General features: G+C 41.1%; 1 protein-coding gene across 2 annotated transcripts; it reads right to left on the reverse strand.

Annotated features, from left to right (window-relative positions):
* Positions 1 to 6,873: 6,873 nt before the first annotated feature.
* On the reverse strand, positions 6,874 to 21,703 carry LOC117885121 (C-type lectin domain family 1 member A-like). Of its 2 annotated transcripts, none has more exons than XM_034786296.1 (6): positions 21,558 to 21,703; positions 18,396 to 18,494; positions 17,552 to 17,671; positions 15,941 to 16,092; positions 8,527 to 8,630; positions 6,874 to 8,018 (listed from the first exon to the last, which is right to left on the reverse strand). In XM_034786296.1, the coding sequence occupies exons 1-6, from the start codon at positions 21,640 to 21,642 to the stop codon at positions 7,901 to 7,903; spliced, it is 678 nt and encodes a 225-aa protein (XP_034642187.1). In that variant the 5' UTR covers positions 21,643 to 21,703; the 3' UTR covers positions 6,874 to 7,900. The 2 variants fall into 2 exon arrangements, with proteins under 2 accessions (XP_034642187.1, XP_034642178.1); XM_034786287.1 differs by having other exon boundaries at positions 21,522 to 21,703.
* Between the last annotated feature and the right edge of the window lie 485 nt (positions 21,704 to 22,188).

Here is a 22,188-nt window from a genome sequence, read left to right on the forward strand (position 1 = left end):
CTGGCTCTAGAAATTATTTACTTAAGGGAGAAACAGTCTATTGGTAACATGAGCTACAAGTAGGATATTTTTATGATTTTTATTTTCATAGAGTTTGCATTGTTATCAGATAGAACTTAATAAACAATTCTTTGATGTTGCTCCAGAAGAAAGAAAATACAAATCATTCCCTGTGATGGGGTGTACCAGGACCTTTGTGGCATCCTGGTGATATACCCATGATCCTACCGCACCCTGCCCCAGGAAAGGAGCAGTGAAGGTGGGTCCTCCAAACCTACCTAGAGATGCTACATAGAAGCAGCCAATCAGATCCCAGCAGGCTCAGATAAAAGGAACTGCAGGGCCCAAGCAGGTCAGTTTTTCCTTGGGACCAGAAGAATGAGGAAGGGCTGGAAGACAGAGATGGAGAGAACTCAAGGACTTGTAATCCTAAGGTAAATGAGACAAGAATATGGAACTGATTGGAAAGCAGCCCAGGGATTTCAGCAGCAACTGTTAAGGAAAGCAATATGTGGCTGCTGCTAACAGGGTCCTTGGGTTGGGACCTGGAATACGGGGTGGGCTTGGGTTCCCCATTGGCCAGTGATAAAGTGGCCTAAATCCCGAAAGTGGACAGGATTATTTACTAACAGCTTGAGAAAGGGGCTGGAATTTAAACAGGCCCAGAGGACCATTTGTTGAACTCTGTTATCCCAGAAGAGGTTAATTCAATGCACGTAATCATAGCACATAGGCGCAGACTTCCCTTCTACCTGTGGGGTGCTTGACCTCCCGCTTTGCCCCCACTCTACCTCTTCCCCAAAGGCCCTGCCTCTGCTCCACCCCCAATCCACGTCCCACTCCACCTCTTCCCCCAAGCCACCCACTGTGCCCCTCTGATAGCCCTGGTATCTATCTGCTCAAAATCAGCAGCCAGGCATTCTGCCTCAGCACTCCACCCCTAAGTAAATTTTGTGCCTTTCCCTTCACAAATATTATGCAACACGTGGCTAATACCATGGGAATATTTTCCTCATTCAGATCTAACCTGCCATAAAGGCATCACTAAAGTGCCCTTAATCTGCCAAATGCACATTCAATGGTCATCCTGCACCCACTCAGCCTACTGTTGAAACACTCCTTACTGCAATCCAGGTTTCCCGAGTACGGTTTCATGAGTCCTCCATAGTTTCACGTATGTTGCCTAGAATCATGGTCTTGTGCAGCAAGATGCAATTAATGTCCCTGCAAACTTGTGTTAACGCAGCCCCAACGGTCAGCTTCCCGACTCCAAACTTTATTCGTGACTGACCGGTAGCAGTCTGGAGTTGCCAGCTTCCACATTGCGATTGCCATGCGCTTCTCCACCGAGAGGGCAGCTCTCATTTGGGTATCCTTGTGCTGCAGGGCTGGGGCAAGCTCAGCACACAGTTCCAGGAAGGTGGCTTTCCATATCCTAAAGTTCTGCAGCCACTGCTCATCATTCCAACCTGCATAATGATGCAATCCCACCACTCGGTGGTTTCCCAAGCCCAGAAGTAACATTCCACCATGTTCATCTGTTCCGTGAATGCCAAAAGCAATCTCATGTTGCTGCTATCCACGTAATCCATGTTGGACAGCGTGTCATGCAATTGTGACTCCTGTCACCTTCACAAGTTCAAGATTAACTCCACTACCATTCACGATGTGCTACTGACAATGAGCAGAGCAGTGGAGAGCAGTGTGAGATCCATTCCTGCAGGCAGAGATGGCAGGGCGAGAAGAAAGCAGGGACGTTGAAAAATGCCGCAAACTGGAGATGGAAGCACAGGGAATGCTGGGATGGAAAGTAATGCATCATGGAACATTGAGCTGGACCCATGATGCACTGCTATCTGGTCTACCTTCCCTGAACACCTAGCTGCAGAAAGTGGACAGCTGAACTGTGGGATAGTGACCCATATAAGTGGCCTGATTTTCAGAAGAGCTAATCATTTGCAGTTCTTCACTGACTTACACCCCATGAGATTTACTCTCCAGCAGTTACACCAGGAGTACGCCAGCACAGAGCCTTTCTCTCAATATCTACTTTGCTCAGACTCACTGTTGGCAGCCAAGACACCCACTGCTCTGAGCAAAGCCAAACAGAAGATCCCCCAAATCCCTGCTATGAGCCTCCATGCAGCAGCTGGAGCAGAAGAATCTGAGAAAGAGAAAAGGGAGAAGTACAGAATTATGGGGGGAAAGGCTTTTAAACCCCAAACTAGACATAAGCCATCTGTGTTCTCTGTGTTAGTGAAATGCAGCTCAATTGCACACAAGTATTCATTTACCTCCCCCTACCCTCACACGTATTCAGCTGTGTCAGAACAGGTCACCCGTGCTCTTGAACTATGGAACGAAAACTCTTGCCATGTTCAAAGTTATATAGGTCAGGATTCCTGGATAGCAGGATCTAGCCTTAACAAAGCCTTAGTAATGAGGCAGACTTTTTACGTGGGACCTGATGGCAAAAGAACTGTGTTCTGGGGTCCTAGCAAAACACCATTAAGGTATATTCTTTCCACCTTAGCACTTACATGGAGCTTTTCAACTGTAGCATGTTCAAAAGGTGGGAAAGTATTATCCCCCATTTTACAGATGGGGAAATTGAAACAGAGAGAAGCGAAGTGCTTTGCCCAGGCTTACCAAGAGAGTGAATAAAACCCAATGCTCCTGTCTGTCTGTTTGAAGCTCTGTGCAATGGACCAAACTGCTTCTATGCAGCAGTTTATGAAAGAGGGGAAGCATTTTATTCAGTCACTGCAAGCATTATGTACACTCATAAAAATGTGGGTAAGGAAAAGAAGGTGCAGAACAAAGAGTTCTAGGAAGAATAAAAAGGGCTCCGCATTCCCTTTTGGGGGAGTTCCACCTTAAAGGCACCTTAAAACAACATAAAGGACTCAGCTGTGCCTTTTAGGAACTGCCTTGTGCTGGGACAGTGTCAAGCCTCCCCAGCAGGAGGTCAGGGTGGGGATTGTGTATCCTGGGGAACAGTCCTTCCCCGACCTCGGAGGTGTGCAAGGGGAGAGCACTCACTGCACCATCTTATAGGATGATGGAGCTGCTCCCCTGTATTACCTTGTGGGGGAGGCAGTGATGGTGCTAGTCCATTGTGGGCCCTAAGCAGGAATATTTTGTGCTCCTTAATTCTAAAACAGGAAAGTTTTTATAACAAAAAGTGGATGGGGGACCCATGGAGCTGCTGGGGCCCTAAACAACTGCTTAGTTTGCTTATGTCTAGCACTGGGTCTGGGAGGAGGTGGCTAGATAAGGCCATAGTTGTATTTCCCCCTCCATCCACTTTGAGGTGGCCAATGGTCCTTTCCCCTCAAACATTCAAACAGCGGCTGGGAACAATCTGGCCCAATTCCCTTTTTTACATGGATACATAGCACTACTCTGAATTTATTTCAAAGGAATTAATTTTATATCTCAATATAAAGAATGTAAAAGGAATAATGTTTGTGGCATCTTAGCCATTTTATGCCTTGATTTGGGGTATTTAAGTCCTGATTCTTTATGTGGAGTTTTGCTTTTAATGTTCTCATACAGTTCAAGGAAGGTGTTAGACAGTTAAACACCAGTAAATATGGAGTCAGCAGCTTGTAGCACACAGTACCTTTGCCCTGGGAGTTCGTAGTCCTGCAACTCCTCTGCTGCTCAGAAGCATTACGGCATTTCAGTTCTGTGTAGGTCATCACCTCCTAATTATTTCTAGTGGGCTATAGCAGAGAAATAGTGAATTTCATTAATTGCACTGACAAGGTGGATAGCTCTAATTACAATCTGTAGAGCTATAAAACTATAATTGTAGTATATGGGGCATGGCAGGACTTTTGTATTAAAAGGTTTAGTCCCTCAGTACAATGCTCTCTAGTAGCCTGTCAGTGTACTGGGATCAACCAACATCTGTGAATATCTGATATCTGACCCCAAAGTGTTGTTATTCTTAAAGTTGTTCAAGTGACTTAGATAACCCTTTGCACATACTATATAATCAGGATATTACAGTTAAAAAAGCTAAGCATTAAAAGTTATGGAAATATCCAGTGAAGATAACATACCTGCTTGATTACCCTAGACTCATGCATTTTGCTAACGACAATCTTGAAATGTAAAATTTCACTTTGCATACTTTAAAACAAATGGAATGTGATCCATAACACATATTTGTAAACTCATTACACTTATTCTGGGCTATTTCCTTGATTTAAAGCTTGTTTCTTCTCCCACTGAAGTCAATAGCTGTACGCCAGCTGACTTCAGTGGAAACAAGCCACGAAGTATTAAACTTTTCTAGATGGAGACCATTTTTTTCATTTTTTTAAAGAGCATTTTTAAATGTCATCTTCTCAAAAACTGATTCCTCAACATCTTGGATGATCAGTGGAAATCCTCTGCAGCTCAGGAAAGGCGCTGTTGGACAGGAATAATTTTAAGACTCTGAGATGGTAAATAAATGTGGACAATTATGTCATGACTTTATGATGTTGACTGTCACATTCAGGCAAAGCAGAGAGAGAATGGTACTTTATTCAGTTATGAGTAGGTTTCAGAAGGAAGAGAAGAATTCAGATATCACCTTCTTTACTCCTCCCACAGCAAGACATGACTTAAAGACCACATCTCCTTGAACACAGGGCAAATCAACAACATCCATTGACAAAGAATGGTTTGCGATAACACAGTCACAGAGCTGCGTTCCAGAGCTCTAGAGCTATGATAACTTCTGCTCCCCAACACAGAACTACAATTTCGTTTGCTTTTGGGGTGGAGAGAAGCTGGATACAGTCTGGTGCCTAATGCTGGAGAACTCAAGAGTGAAGGGAAGTAGTTAGCTGTACCAGTAGAAAGAGCCCCCAGTCACACAATTTCTGGGTAAGCGGGAACTGGATTGTGGCCCCCTCCCCTTGCTGACAGGGATGGCTGTGCTGGGGGAAATGCGGACAGCATATGTCAAACATGCAACATTACAAGGGGTGCCCCTCCCTGCTTTCCCCTTAGGTTTCTAGCAGCTCTGGGTGTGATTCTCCACCTGTTTTATACCAGTGTAACTCCACTGACTTTAATAGGATCTGTGCTCCTAAATCATGTAGACACTTTTGAAAATCTCACCCTTGCCTAATTATGGATTTAGGAACAGAACTTTAGGCACCAATGCCTACAAGAACTGCCACTTGAGATGTTCACCTCCTGCACCCATTCTCTCCTTGAGTGATATCCTTTAGTACAATGCACATTGAGTTCCAATACAAACAGAGTCCTGGGGCCACATTATGCTCTGAGACGCCCTGTTACATCCGGCATAATTCCATGGGAATCACTGGAGTTACTCTAGATTTACACAGGCCAAATGAGGTCAGAATGTGGCCTGATGCTGCAGAGAATCATAGAAGTCAAAATGTCAGGCCCATATTAATACCATTTATTTAATCCTTTGGGAATCTGTGACAAGGATTATGCAGCAGACTGGAATGGGTAAGGGATCCCTGACTCTCATATGCCAGGGAAGAACAGGAAGCTCACAGTGGAAAGGCGATTCTCTTTCCTCCTGGCTGGTTGAGGCAGGGAAGCCTCTGGGGATTATGAGTGGTGTTTTCAGTTGAGATATTATTCTCATTTTTGTTTGTTCTCGTAGTTATAAACAATAAAGTAGGGGATGAAAAGGGACTTGGGCTTGCTGACTGCTTCCCTTCTCTGGCTGATGAAACAGAGACCCTCTCCCCACCACGCACATGGTCAATACAACAATTCTGCATTAAACTCAGACTGGAGCTTATATTTTCATATTTTTATCATAGAATTCTGTCTAGTACATTATCCCATCTAATTTTAAATGTTAATTTAATAAAGTGCATGTCTTGTCTCTGAATTCCTTCCAAACTGCCCACCCCTTTCTACCCCCTTTTAAAGCCTTGTTTATCTAAATCCTTGGGTCAGGGACCATAGTCAGGTGTGTTTCCAGGTGTTGTTGTTGTAGGGAGAGTGAGGTACCATCATGATGTCATTTCCCCCCTTTTATTTCTTCTTCTCACTTGCTGGAAAACTCTTTTGCTGTGACCTGGGTGAAACAGTTTCCGTTGTGTAGTGCCAGGAAGCAGTTCTGAGAGGAGAATGCTAATGAATCTGCAGCAGCACAAGACTGGATGCTCTCTTTGTGTTGTACCCCATTGTGGTAACCAAGTCAGGCTCTGGACAGTCCCACAGCTGTTATATTGTGTTGGGAAAAGGGAAACTTAATCAAGAGATGAATGAATGTCTGAGGCTTAAATTGTCCAATGGAGTTTGAGGGGAGAAGACTAATAGATTGCTATGTGCATTTATACTTTAACTTTGGCAAAACATGTATGAAATTAGATGCGTGAGGGCAGTAAGAGAGTGGCCTCTCCATTTAGGAATCCCAAGGAGAGAAGGGTCAAGGGTCAAAGCTCTTGGTTACCTCACTTACCGTCAGATATTTTTAAGAAAAGAGAACTTCATCCTGAAGGAATTGGGGAGGAGGAAGACTTTAGTAGTGGCTGCATTTCCCTTGTGGGCCAGTGGGCTCTCCTGGTGGACTACATGGCACTGTGCTGAAAGCAGAGGGCATGCTCCACATCTCACTGGATTGGGATAGTGATGCTCCCTTCCCCTTGGGTTGTGCAGTGGGGACTCACCAGACCCAGGAATGTGAAGTGTGAGTGTCAGGAGGAGCTGGTGCCTGAATGGGGAGTTGCTGGGGCTCCCAGACTTCCCTGCAATCAGAGGAGTGTAGCAGGGTTGGCTGCCTCCCAAACACCCCCTGGAGGCCAGGGGTAGTTCTGTGGCACACTGCTTTAGTTTCCTCAATAACTCATAAAAAGGCTTTCACAAGTCCAACAACCCCTTCCTGGGGTCTGGTTTTATTAACATAAAATTCCAAATAAACCCAAAAAGTCTACCACCCAGCCTTAAGATGGACACAACCCCCTTTCCCTGAGATACTCTCCCTTCCTCTGAGCTGCTGAAGAAGATGCATGGCCTGGCCTGCCTTCTTCCAGAAAGAAAAACAAGACTACCAGTTGGGCCTTTCTACCAAGCCCCAACCCCCTTCCTCAGGGATCACTGCAGGAAACTTCATTATCCCACTTTGACTATCCAAAAGCCAGGTTTAGTCACATGAGTTAAATCAATCTTTCCACTTGGTGAGGCAAACCAGCTGTGACCTATCTTCATTTAGGAGCATCAACCACACTACCTGATGGGGTGACAAGAATTGTTCCAGACAGGAGCTCCTTAACCACTTCCTCCTCTCTAAAAGGAGACCCCACATTATAGGTTTTCCTATTCCCTGAAGGGGAAATCCAACCTTAGCCGGATCCTCGGGACAACAAAATGACCTTTACTCCTTTTGAGCCAGCAGGTCACTTTCTGTGGTATGTTTCTACAGCATTTAGCATTAATATAATGTATCCCCATTTTGAAGATGAAGCACAGAATTAAATAATTTTCCTAAGGCCATGAGAGAGTGGCAGAGCAGAGAATTGAACCCTTTCCATTGCTCTAACCACTTGACACATTTGCTCTCATTAAGATTCCTCAGTCACTTGAACTAACCACCCTCACTGGCTGGTGAATGTTCCAAATGGGTGAAGTTTATCCCCATAAACTGCTCCCCACTTTGAATGGCCAAGTCCTGTTTCCTTCCATAACAAACTCACAACAGTTTTCTGTGACCAAAGGAAAGAAGGAAGAAATAAAGGTAAATTATATTAATAGTAAACCTAGGGCAAGATCCTCAGCTGGTGTAAATTAGTGTCTCAATCAAAATCTAGGGACATTGATTATTCCAAGATTTCTCTTTCTGCAAAGGACTTTCTAGAGTATGATTCCATCATTTCTAGGTTTCTTCTTGTGCTGGTTAAACAGATTCCAACTAAGCACTTTTTTTCTTACAAACACAACGATTATGATATATGCATCCATAGGATTGGGCTTTGCCATCTTCCAAAACCACACAGTCCCCTTCATAGTAAATTTCACTGACTTGAAACCTGAAAGACACAGTTTACACTTAGTTGTGCAAATCACTTGGTGATAAAATAAGACTCAGAGTGTTAACATTGGGACAATTTGGAGCTGGGAGCCAGGAGCTGTTTAACCATGTGAGATGGAGGTTGATGTTTATGAAAGTGGGGAACTAATAGCATGGCTAGCATCAGCTATAGAATATGCTGTGTTGTGAAAGTTACCCCCACACAGCTTTGCCTTTGAAATCAGTTCTAAACTGCAGGACCCTCTTTCACTCCAGCCCCAGGGTACTTCTTGTGCACACATTTTTAAGCCATGTTAAATGGTGTAGTGATTTTCTAGTGTAAATACATTGGGACTTGGATGAGCGATCCCCAAACTCACTGTTCCTTGTGAGAGGTTAGAAAAATCTTATCTTGGGCAGCAGAATTTCCTCTCTTCATTCACCCCCCACCACACCCCTGCCATGTGTGTACCAAATAGGGTAAGAAAAAGAGAGAGGTGAACTTTCTAAATGTTCTAGAGACTTACAAGTCAGTGGGAAGTGCTGCACCATCGTCCCACACCCAGGTCCTGTTCACTGCATTACGGGATAATCCAATCCACAAGCGACATGACAATGATACTATGAAATCCTATATGGGAACAAATACTAATTATTTCACTTCAATTCCATCCTATGCCATTTCCTGGGTTAAAATGTCTAACTGACCAAACACTCGATTTTTTTTTTCCTCAAGAAATTTTCCAATAGATTTATTAGAAATCATGTTTTCCCCCTCATTTGAAGACACACCTACTTCCTGAAGAACGTAAGAATGGCCATTCTGGGTCAGACCAAAGGTCCCTCTAGCCCAGTATCCTGTCTTCTGACACTGGTCGCGGCACTCCAGAAGGAATGAACAGAACAGGTGATCCATCACCTGTCGCCCATTCCCAGCTTCTGGCAAACAGAGGCTAGGGACACCATCCTTGCCCATCCTGGCTAATAGCCATTGATGGACATATCCTCCATGAATTTATCTAGTTCTTTTTTGAACCCTGTTATAGTCTTGGCCTTCACAACATCCTCTGGCACGGAGTTCCATAGGTTGACTGTGCGTTGTGTGAAAAAATACTTCCTTTTGTTTGTTTTAAACCTGTTGCCTATTTATGTCATTTGGTGACACCTAGTTCTTGTGTTATGAGGACTAAATAACACTTCCTTATTTACTTTCTTGACACCAGTCATGATTTTATAGACCTCTATCATATCCCCCCTTAGTTGTCTCTTTTCCAAGCTGAAAAGTCCCAGTCTTATTAATCTCTCCTCATACGGTAGCTGTTCCATATACCTAATAATTTTTGTTGCCCTTTTCTGAATCTTTTCCAATTCCAATTTTTTTTTTGAGATGTGGGGAGACCCTGCATTTATATAGAAGCAATATTATATTTTCTGTCTTATTATCTATCCCTTTCTTAATAATTCCCAACATTCTGTTTGCTGTTTCGACTGCCACTGCACATTGAGTGGATGTTTTCAGAGAACTATCCACAATGACTCCAAGATCTCTTTCTTGAGTGGTAACAGCTAATTTAGACCCCATCATTTTACATGTATAATTGGGATTATCTTTTCCAATGTGCATAACTTTGCATTTATCAACATTGAATTTCATCTGCCATTTTGTTGCCCAGTCACCCAGTTTTGAGAGATCCTTTTGTAGCTCTTCGCAGTCTGCCTGGGACTTAAGTAACTTGAGTAGTTTTGTATCATCCGCAAATTTTGCCACCTCACTGTTTACCCCTTTTTCCAGATCGTTTATGAATGTTTATGTTGAATAGGACTGGGCCCAGTACAGACCCCTGGGGGGCATCACTATTTACCTCTCTTCATTCTGAAAACTGGTCATTTATTCCTACCCTTTGTATCCTATCTTTTAACCTGTTACCAATCCATGAGAGGACCTTGCCTCTTATCCCATAACTGCTTACTTTGCTTAATAGCCTTTGGTGAGAGACCTTATCAAAGACTTTCTGATAATCTAAATACACTATATCCACTGGATCCCCCTGGTCCACATGCTTGTTGATCCCCTCAAAGAATTCTAGTAGGTTGGTGAGGCATGATTTCCCTTAACAAAAACCAATGTTGACTATTCCCTAACAAATTATGTTTATCTATTATCAGAGGGGTAGCCGTGTTAGTCTGAATCTGTAAAAAGCAACAGAGGATCCAGACTTGCATCTGAAGAAGTGAGGTTCTTACCCATGAAAGCTTATGCTCCCAATACTTCTGTTAGTCTCAAAGGTGCCACAGGACCCTCTGTTGCTTATGTTTATCTATGTGTCTGACAATTTTGTTCCTTACTATATTTTCACCAATTTGCCCATTACTGAAGTCAGGCTTACCTGCCTGTAATTGCCAGGGTCACCTCTGGAGCCCTTTTTAAAAGTTGTCCTCACATTAGCCAACCTCCAGTCATTTGGTACAGAAGCTGATTTAAATGATAGGTTACAGACTGCAATTTCACATTTGAGTTCCTTCATAACTCTTGGGTGAATACCATAGGCAACTAGTAAATAGTAAAGAGGCACAATTTAAAGGTTATGGTGGTATTGCATTGCCTCATACATAGTGCTTGCAGCACGGCCCAACTTTAGCGCTGACAGACCTTACAGGGACACTGTGAAACTGAGTATACACAAAATGCTATCAATACATAAAATAAACAAACAGGGAGGGGGGAAGGGAAGTAGAGGAGACTCTTTCAGCCCTGCACACACAGCTTCATCTCCTTTGGTTTTCATAATCTTACTTGTTAGCTTGTCACTATAATAGGTACAAATTTTCAGACAGAAATGTGATTTTCAAGTTGACATTGTGCCTTTAGCCGTGATCCTACATTTTTGCCCACCTGGAGAGGAATGCAGGACTCCTAAAACTGTAGGGAATTCCAGACTGACGGTCATAGGCCTGGTGTAAAGCAGGGCTTGGATGGTGGCCATCTTAAGAAAAAGTGTAAGCACTTTTGCAACCCTGCTTTCAGGAAATATTACTCTACAGCCAACTTTAGATCTTTCGTATATACTGGAACTTGACAAATCATTATCGATCAAGCAGTTTGTGATCTAGAAAGACCCCAGGAGAAAGTATGTTTCCAGAATCGCTGCAAGTGATCTGGTCCATACACAAGCAGGGGACACAAAAGTAATTTATTCCTGTCTCTCCCTATTTGGGAAATTGTGTTCTCCCTTAGATATAGAAACACCTAAAAAGAGCATCTGGTGGAAAAATGTCTGCAGAGATGCTCCCTGCTGTTAGTAGGAGGAAGAATTTGTATGGTTTATTTTTAAGTTGGAAAAATTACCACATATTTGTACCCCTATAACAGATGCTTTGACAAGAGGAAAATAAAGCTGACAGGCATTCATGGACCACCTAGAACTGGAAAATTATTCTGTAGAGCTCCTGAAATCAAACAAGACACTGGGAGGTTCTATAGAGCTCAGGCCTGAAGTAACTCTCATGTTCAGTCTATCCTCCTTTAATTGGAAGGGATAGCTAGATGCACATGGGAACTCAAGTGCACAAACTGTTCTGTGTAGCATAAGGAAGTTCAATGGCTCTGTCATACACAGAACATAAGAGTGATTCAAACCATAGTTAAACATTATAGGCCTATATTTCTTCACACAAGTAGGGTGAGTCTATAATGAGGTTGAGGACCCATACCTTAAAAGTTTCAAAGTGAGCAACATACCTGAACTATGTAGAAAGATTAGCCTGCTGTTAACCATGAATATCCCACTAACTCCTGAGTTTTTGACTTGTAATAAAAAGAATATTTCATTTGCAGAAGAAGTAGAAATAAAATGAATGCTGAGGCAGCTGGTAACATACAATTAAATGCAGCACTGTAGTGCACTATTAGAAATCCACAAAATAATTGCATATTTACCCACCTTTTCTGACCCTGACTCCAGCATTCAGTAATATAAACAGTGCAACTCAGGATTTATTGTGAAGATGGCAGTTTAACAAGATGAACAACAGATGCTGCTTAGTTTACTAAGATTTTAATATTTTCATTTTGTTTTTTGTTTTGCTTTATTTTTAATACATAAGTTGGTTAGAGAATTCATATTGCATGGTCAATTTAACAGCTATTATATATATATATAAACTGAATCCCTTCAATTTAAATCTAGATGGACTCCAAAAATCTATCATAATTGTTTTTAATAACAGGAACACAGAAATATAGGAATTCCCAAATTACCAGCCATCAACCTAGTCCAGTATTCTGTCATCAACAGTGACCAGTACCAGATGCTTCAGAACAAGGTTCAAGAAACCCTGCAGTAGTTAGTTATGGTCTAAGGTGCCCCAGGGAAAGTTTACTCCTATTCCCCAATAGTAGAGGTTAGTTTATGCCCTACAGCATGGTAAGGGTTTATATCCCTTCCAAAATCCCTCTGGGTATTTCTTTTAACGTATAATTACTATTATAACTTGCATATTCTTACTATCCATAAATGTCTAATCCTTTTTGGACTCCTTCTCAGCTTCTGGCTTCAATGAGATCACAGTGAGTTCCACAAGCTAGATTTGCATTGTGTGAAAATATAATTTCCTTTACAAGGTTTGAATTTACCTTTTGATTTCATTTAATATCCGCTTGTTCCCACAGTATGAGACAAGGTGAACAGAAGTTCCCAATTTACCTTCTCTGTACCATTCATTGTTTTCTACACATTTATCAGGTCCTCTCTTATTCATCTCAGCTAGGATTTTCAAAGGAGCCTAGGAAAGTTAGATATTGAAATCCCATTGAAGTTCAATGGGAGTTGGGCACCTAACTCCTGGGGCTCTTCTGAAAATCCTAGAACATCTCTCTGGTAAACATGCCAGTCTTTTCCATCTCTTTACATATGAGAGCGTATCCATGCCTCGGATCAATCTCAGCAACTATGCCTGAACTCCCTCTATTTCTGCTTTATCCTTATCCGATCCAATCTGTGCATAGTATTCCAGATGAGGGCATACCGTTGATTTATACATTGGCATTATTTTACTCTCCATTTAGTCTCCATTCCATATGTATTCTAACATTTTGTTTGCTTTTTAACCCCTGTAGCTGTACAGTGAGTGGAGGTCTTTCCTGAGCTGACTGCAATAATGTTCTGTTCCTGTTAATATAGAATGCACTTAGGTATATGACTAGATGAAATTACTTCATGAATTATGAAAAAAATCTTTGGTATAAAGCTTGGCTAAAATATGGGTGTTTAAATACATATTAGATCAAAATGTAATAGCATACCTACTTTAAACAATTTAATTGAGTTGTGGTACGGACACTTAAGTGTAGTTATGAACAAGCAGACAGCAGTTACTTCTCTCAGGAGAAACCATGCTATATCACAGTTAAAGAGGAAGACAGCAAAGTCTTCTTCATGGCTTCTGCTAAAGTTTTTACTCCTCCATTAAGTGCAGAATTGGGTCCTTAGATTGAAACCATATTGTACAATCACTGCAAATAGTACTCAGACATGTAATCAATGTACCAGCATTAGCTGCATTCCATATCACTACTCTAATTGATTTCAATAAGACTACTTGTGAAATAACGTTGCACATGTGTGGAAATGTTTGAAGGATTGGGCCCTAATCTACTAATTTAGGGAGTGCCACTTGTGAGTCACAAAACTCTGGAACTGCTAACTTAATCAGCACTCATTCCTGAAGAATTTCCCATAGTCTGCCTTGTGTCTGCCTTGCAAAACTCCACACATGCATGGTAAATAATTTTTGGGGGTGGGGGCTGGGGGCATGCAAGTAAAATATTGCTTTCATTAAAATATTGTAAGTTCAGGTTAGTAGAATTTGTGCCTTCGCTGGTAAATTTTCATAACAATTTTGCAAGCATGACTCAAATGTAAAATGTATTCATAGTCAAGGAAGAATGAATAACTTGCACCAAGTTACCTTGATATGGCTCACATGTCAGTTACTCAGTTCCATACCCTTGCATGACAATTGCTTTTAAATGTTCTACAAGTGTTGGCTGCAGATTTTTTTTAAAATGCCCGAAGAGCAATAATTGTTGCCTCAAAGAAGGCAATAACCTCCAGACACACAGACCAAGACTCCCCCTCACCCCGCGTTTAAATATGCGCCCCAGTTAGGCTCCGAAATAAGTGACCCAATTTTTCAAAAATGAAACTGATGGGTGCTTTGAAAAACTGAGACACTTACTTAGGAACCTCTATAAGGATTTAGGGCTCTGATCATGTTCCCATTGAGATCAACGGCAATGGTATCCTTGAGTTCAGTGATGCAAGATAATGCCCTATGTGCCTATCTTAAGCACCCATTCTTTAAAGTCTCATTCCTAATATTTTAATAAATACTCTGTCCTTCTATAGCACATTCTTCCAAAATTTTGCAGACAAGTTCATTATCACATGCCCTTCTTAGCTAAGAATTATCCCCCTTTTACAGATAGGGAAACTAAGGCAGAGAGAAATTAAGCAACTTGCATAAAGGAAGTCTGTGGCAAAATAATAATAATATTTAGGTCTTATAAAGAGAAGCCAGTGTTTTAACCACAAGATCTTTCTCTCCCTCCTTTGAATTTAATATCAACACATAACAAACATTTGGAGACTGCACTGGAGTTTTAAGGGCTCACCAGATACTAGTAGGCTGGCCCAGATCACATGAGAAGTGAAATATGAGTCTGATTCTGTACTCATGCAATATTTGGAACTTAGGCAGGGCCTTATTTAAAGTAAAATACCTGTTTCCTACCCTTATGGCTTTAAAGGAATCCTGTGCATTGCTAAAAGCACATCAGGGATTTCCGTCTAGCTTATTGGGTGGCCAGAGGAACCCAGGCCAAGAAACCTCTCTCTCACACAGAAATCCCCCATCGCTAGTCCCTAGCCCTGCTGCTCTCCCCCCTCCCCCCGACACCCATCCAGGCTGGCCACATGGCTCCTTCTTTGCCCCTCCCCCAACCAGACCCTCAGCCCTGGCCTATGCTGCCTCCCCGTCCCCCCCATTATCCCCAGGATCATCCCCAGTGTCCTTGGTGGACCCTCCTTCCTCCCTGCTCACTTTCCTCCCTCCCCTGAGCCCTCTCATTTTGCCCCATTGCTGCAAGAAAGAAGCTCCCCTTCTTAATCACAGGCAGCAGCAGGAAGAGCGACTCCAGAGAGCTCAAGCAGGCAGGCTAGGTGCCTGAGCACAGCTGGTGGGCGGGACAGGACAGGGACAACTTCACTCCTCCCCCCTCTGGAATGTGCCCCCCAAGGCATCTGGGGAGGGGCATGTGACCATTCATGCCCCTCCCTAGTGTCTTCCCTGGTGAATACCATCTGGTCCTGGTGACTTATTACTGTTTAGTTTGTCAATTTGTTCCAAAACCTCCTCTAATGACATTTCAATCTGGGACTGTTCCTCAGATTTGTCACCTAAAAAGAATGGCTCAGGTTTGGGAATCTCCCTCATATCCTCAACCGTGAAAACCGATGCAAAGAATTCAAGAGCTCACATTACAGCTACAGCCCTTCTACCTATGGATACCTGAAGACTGGATGTGTTTCCCCTGGTTAATGATAGTAAGCAGCCACAGCGCTTGAGCACTCTTGGCCTTTGCTGGTCATAGGAGAGTGAGATACTCACATCTGTTATGTGGCAGTGGAAAGCACTGGTTTGAAGGACCTTTCACATTACATTGCCATTGATTCCTTCTGTCAGTTTTTAAATGTCTTTTATTACCTTCTCTAATGTAATGCATTGTCTGCCAAGTTTCCCTTGATTCTGACCAAGAATACAATGCATAGGTGGTATCATTTTATCAGTGGCAATATGAACATGCAATATAAAACCTACACCCATTGCCGCATTCATTCCTCGTTTGGTATCTACAGTAAGTGAAGAAGGAAAAGACATTACCAGTTCTTCCTTGTTTTCTATTTTAAGAAGTCTGGAATCATGAGAAGAACAATAATCTCTACTTCCTTGCCATGTTTTCCATTCAGTAGACAGGTGGTAACAGACTTGTCCATACCAGAACCAATTCTCTGGGCAAAGGTTGCATTTGTGGCCTTGAAAAGAGAATAAATATTTCTGTGCTCATGGCTGATGCTGATTAATACTGAATATTGTGTAACGTACTGGCTGTTCTGTGTCACCACTGCTCTACCATGAGGCCTCATATCCCACTAAATATGCATGGGTGGGTGGGTATGGGTGTGTACAACTGAATTCTCTTAGTTAGAATTAGACTTATATGTTCCCATTGCCATCCAGGAGCCCAAACGTCTGCACTGAAATTTTATAGCCCCTCAGCCCAAGCTCCATGAGTCTGAGTCCGTTGACATGGGCCAGCCACAGGTCTTTTAACACGGTGTAGACATAATTTATAACTGCTACATCCTTTCCAGCAGTACCACTGCCAAGCCAGTTATTCCCGATTTGATTGTTTATTCCTAAATGAAGCCCTCAAATCTATATCACTAGCTTAGTTTCCCAACGGTATCTAATTACTCTGAAATCTAAGAGCTGCGGTATGTGGCCAGGCCAAATCATTTTACTATTAAAAGAACAATTGTGGAGAAAGATGTAAATGTTGCAAAGGAATAATAAATGAAGTCATGGGAAATCTAGAAGCAGCAGTAGAATTTTATCTATATAGCACAGATTATTTTTCAGTCCCTACTGACACAAGGAACTGACTGAGATGAGGGATAATTTGTATATATTAGACTTCTGACTCACATTAGTAGAAATATTTTTAACCTCAGTATATTGGGACATCTGATGTACCTTCAAGGTTAGACACAGCATCAAAGTTTCTAGATGTGCCAGGGCCTTCTAGGTCTGTAGACAAAGCTGTCTCCCCACATGCAGGGCATGCAGAATTTGTCATGGGATAATCTTATCCAGTGAAAAGTTGTCAGTGGATTTACAAAATCCAGTGCAAGAATAATATCAAATTATAATGAGCTTCCCAATTTTGCTGTTTCATGGATGTCTGGATATCAGGTAAGGTAATGTGGTCAACAAGTCCTGGTGGACTGAAGCTTCTCCGGTGGTTCAGGACCCATATTGGCCACACCAGTCACATTCTTGATTTTTCTCTAAGAATTTTGGCTGTAGATTTTATGTTGACAACATTCCACACACACACCTCCTTTACCCAACTTTCAGATCTTCTTTTATCTCAATATTACTAGAGAGGATTCCCTTGGGAATTTGCCAGTGCTGCTCCATAATTCTCCAAGCAATCACGGATAAGAAAGATAAGTGATTGCTTCCTCCCAGAAGATGCATATGCCCCCTGAAGTATTGAGTCCTTGCTGTCCCCATAGAGTGAAAGGTTGTAACAAAGAGTTAACAGATCTTCTCTCTCTCACTGAGGAAACTGGTCCAGTAAAAAAAGATATTACCTAACCCATCTTGTTTTAGTCTAGATAGATTAGCTTTACTGCATTTCCCTTGTCTAAAAAACAGCTATCTGATCAAGGAAGATCTCAGGATAGTCTGGTCCCACCACATGGTTACCTCTGTCATGTGTCAGCTGCTGGAGAATCTCTGAGAGGTTTGCATTTTTGGCTTGGAGTAATTCTAGCTGCTGTGAGAGATTTTTCAGTGATGCACTTGCTAAATGTGATGCTTGAGTCACTTAAAAGCAAAATAAGAAAATACAATATTGCTCTTAAAAATACAGTAAGTATAAAAACTTTAGCATTATAGAGGAATGAGAAACAGAAGTTTCTTTCATAGTCTTTTTGCCGCCAAAAGGACTTTAAAACAACTGCAGAATTCTTAAAATAAAAATGTGTTATTTATTATGAAATATTTTTGATAAACCACTCTACCTGGGCACATATTTTCTGCCAATGCCATCTGCTGCCCAGAAGCTGGTTACAGCTGCCCAATTCTCCAGCTAGCTTTATGCCAGATATGCAGCCTGCAGGGGTTGTCTAAACTCCTTCAGCTGGGAAGGGCCTATGAGAGAACATCTGCCATCTAGGAACAGCTGGCCTGCCCCTGACACACACTTTCATGAGGTCTGCAAGGAAGAGCTATGATGGATGCTACCCTATGCTAGTGGAATTCCCAGCTGGGCAGATATAGGTAGTTTCCACACCCTTTGTGTGGGTCAGAGGATCATTGTATAATAAAATATAACCATATTTATTTAGGGTGAAAGTCACCCCTCTGCATTTGCATTTTTACTTATCACTGAACTATATTAAATAGTTTTATAAGGAGAATGGCTCTCAGTTGCACTGGAGTAAATATAGAATCTCTCTCCTGTAGTCAGTAGCATTAACTCCAAATTTTCATCAGTGCCAGTGAGTGCAGAATCTGTCCCTTAGACTTTTTCCTTGTAAATACTTACCCTGGATACCCAAGATCCCTGCTGTTACCAGCAGCGTCAGGCAGAGGATCCCCAAAATCAGTGCTGTGCATCGCCATTTGGAAGGCAAAGGGATGGATTCTAACAAAGAAAAGTGAGATGTGAACAGAAAGACGAGAATCTAGTGTCACTCTGGAGTATATTTGGGTTGTACCTGTCAAAGCTAGGAGCCCACATAATTGCCAGTGACCAAATATCAGTACCTACCAACTCCACTCCCCATGAGATTTGGCTATGTTGCTCACCCTTCTCCCTATCAGGGTGCTTCCTATCCAGTCTCATGCTTAGAAGTAAACAGGCCAATCACAACATACCATTTATTATTGTTTGTGCTAAACCAGCAACAGGAGGTCCCTAACCAAAATCAGAGCCCTAGCATGCTAGGCCTTGTACAAACACAAAGTAAGAGGCAGTCCATGCTCTGAAGACATTAGGATCTAAATTTAACAAAGGATGAGAGGGGAAACAGGTGAAGTGATTTGCCCAAGGTCATACATCAGGTCAGTGGCAGAGCTGGGAATATAACCCTCGTCTCCTATCTCCCAGCCCACTGCACTGCTCTTCTGTTTGGCTTAATGCCCTTGTCTTCAGTACAGTTATAGCAAAAATGAATTTGGGCCATTAGCGAAATTAGTGTAGAAGGTTGAAAAATGCATAACTTTTTTTTTTTAACATGGAAATTTGGATTTTCTACTGAATAGATGTAAAGTTCTTATTTTCCATGAAAAACGCCAACCTCTGTATCAAAAAATAGAATACTCAAAAACTGAAACATCATGGGGAGACTAGAAAATTCCCGACCAGTTCTAATATCAGCCAATGAAACATTTTTTCAATTAGAAAGTGTAATTTAATTGAACCTGTTCCCAAGAAAGGGTCAGTTTTGGTTAATCTAACTAAACAAACAACTCTGAAAAAAGTTTTAAAATTGTCAAAATAGGACAATATATTCATTGTATACTAAAAATTTTATACTAAAACAAGTTTAACATTTTTTAAAAAGTCAAAATCAAAACAAAATGTTCCAAGATTATTCAAATGAAATGTTGCATTTGAACAAATTAGATTTTTTTCTGGGTTATCAGTTGAAGATATGTTTTCAGATTTTTACTTTGTCATCTTGTTTTGAGAGAGGAAAAATTTTAACATCTTGAAAACTCATGGGAAAACTGCCCAGATCTACTGAAAATCAAAAATATTCAGCTGAAATTTTTGGTGTAATATTATTAGTTGAAAATGGAAGTTTTCAATCTGAAAGTGTCTAAACATTTTGATTTGGTTTAGCAAACCAAAATATTCTAACATGGGTTAGCCAATTCAAAACTAAATATTTTGTTTTGATTTTCCTGTTGGAACCATTCCACTTTTTGATGACAGTTTTCAGGTTTGGGGTTTTTGACAAAAAGTAGAAATTCTCCTGGGGTAAAAAAATAAATTCAGATGATCAATATATTATTTGTTGACAATCCTTACATTTAACATTGGTTACTTGACATGGCAAAAAATAGACAGTCTTGGTTTTTCCATGGCCAAAAATAAGAAAGTAATAACTGTACTTGAGAGACAATAAGGGAAAAGTTATGATGAATAATATTTTAATTATTATGAAGTTTATTCTTCATTAGAAAAGATACATAGCTCTTACAGATTGTTTGGGACAGCAATATAGCAAAACATGTAAATAGGGCTGGTTGTCTGTTGCGGTAAACAGAAAATATGCATGGAAATGAGTAAAAGATACAAAATTTTCAAACTTTTATTTAATATTTAACAAATGCTGTAGTCTAAAACCAGTTTTTTTTTTAAAGTCATTCCCCTATACTCCATGATATGTACAGAGAGCTTGCTTAGAACCAGGTTAACGGAGGTGACAGAGACCATCATTCCCTTTTTGAAGTGAAAAACCCAAGATATTTTAAAGATTTTGTCATGGAAATCATGTCCCTAGCAAACAATACAACCTGGTTTAGATGATCATGTTCAGCCAGCTAGTTTAATCGGCGCTTGAGAGTAGATTTTTTTAAAAACACAAATACCATGTGATTTATGCATTGAGGCAAAACAGGAGCGCTCCTAAGAGAAGGAACGTCCTGTAACAGATCACTTCATTAACTACACAACTCAAATCTCCAGACAAAGAGCCAATCAGCCCTGCACATTTCAGATGACATAGATCACAAAGCACAGCTATACTGTCAAATCCTCTTAGTGTAGATGTAGCTAAACCAGTAAAAGAGTGCTTTTTTCAGAATTTATACCAGTTCCCTGAATGGAATAATCTACACCGGCATTTAGGGTGATTGCCCTGGCCTGATTTTGTATTGTCTTGTCAGTTAAAAGTTTTCATGTGCCCTTTTTTCATTTGTTTGTGTTTTGGGTCCCCCCCACACACACACACTTAGGACATGTTGGAGCACTCTACAATTCACACCCCCATTGTCCAGAATGAGGGTTTGTGTTAGGATAAGGTAAGAAAAAACAAACATCAAAATACACTGTTATTTTGTGTGTGTAAAATGGTTCTCTAAAACCTTTTAGTAATAATTAGTTATTGCTAGCACTAGAACCCTTTTTGTTGATGCAGGGGTGGTCAGTGTCTGGTTTTTCTGTATCTCAGACAGGTGGCAACCCTACTGGCATAAGGACTTTTTTGCCAGTATAACCCTACTAGTAGGGTTGTGATTTTTCCACATTCCTAACCAATCTTGTTATGCCAGCAAAACCTTTAAGCATAGACCAGGCCTAATTCTTTACTCCCAGACTGGTTACTGTTTAAAGGCCAGAGTGCAACAAAACACTTAGAGCACACATGATTGGAAAGAAGTCACAGCAGCATGCAAAAAAGTTATAAGAACTGTAAAATGGTGATGTGACCTGGTGTTTTTAAAGGAATGTCATATCTGAGGAACCCCTTCCCCAAAATGCCCCCAAATATGGATCACTAGCCCTATGCGAAGCCCTTGTAACACTCAGCAAATTTCCAGGCAATCTGAGTACACGTTCTGATTCTAGATCATTTAGAAAAATTGGTTGTTAAACAGTAGACTAGACTCAAGATTAAGAATAGCATTGCTACCATTTCACTAAAATCCCTAGCAAATATCTTACCACTGGGAACATCAGGAGCTTTAGGCGGTGTGATACCTTTGTTTGTTCCTGAAGGTTCATGGGTGAAGGCTGGATTCCTAGAACGAAAATTTAAAATGGTGTATCCATCCTCATCCTCCATATCCACTTCTCTGCTGCCGCTGCCTTCTGAGATATAATACCATGGACAGACACACAGTACAATTGCCTGTTAGAACAGGACCAGCAGTGACCTACAGAGGAAATGTTATACTGTTTGAAGATAGAAACTGAAACCATACATGGGAAGTCCAGCCTGGTAGTTTGAGATGTCCTTCTCTTAGCAAAGTGTTAAGAGCAAAGAGACTTTTGTCTTTACAAGTTAAAGTTACACTGTTAAGCTTAACAGCTCTAAAATCCAACCTCGATTTTTCTTACAAATTGCATGTAATTTCTCTTTCTCCAAATGTAATGCTGTGCTCATCACCATAGTATTTGATCAGCACTAGAGCTGTCAAGCAATTAAAAAAATTAATTGCAATTAACCGTGCGATTAATCTCACTGTTAAACAATAATAGAATACTATTTATTTAAATATTTTTGATGATTTCTACATTTTCAAATATATTGATTTCAATTACAAGAAAGAATACAAACTGTATACTGCTCACTTTATATTTATTTTTGATTACAAGTATTTGCACTTAA

This window comes from Trachemys scripta, chromosome 1 (assembly GCF_013100865.1).
Source record: "Trachemys scripta elegans isolate TJP31775 chromosome 1, CAS_Tse_1.0, whole genome shotgun sequence".
Lineage (NCBI taxonomy): Eukaryota > Metazoa > Chordata > Testudines > Emydidae > Trachemys > Trachemys scripta.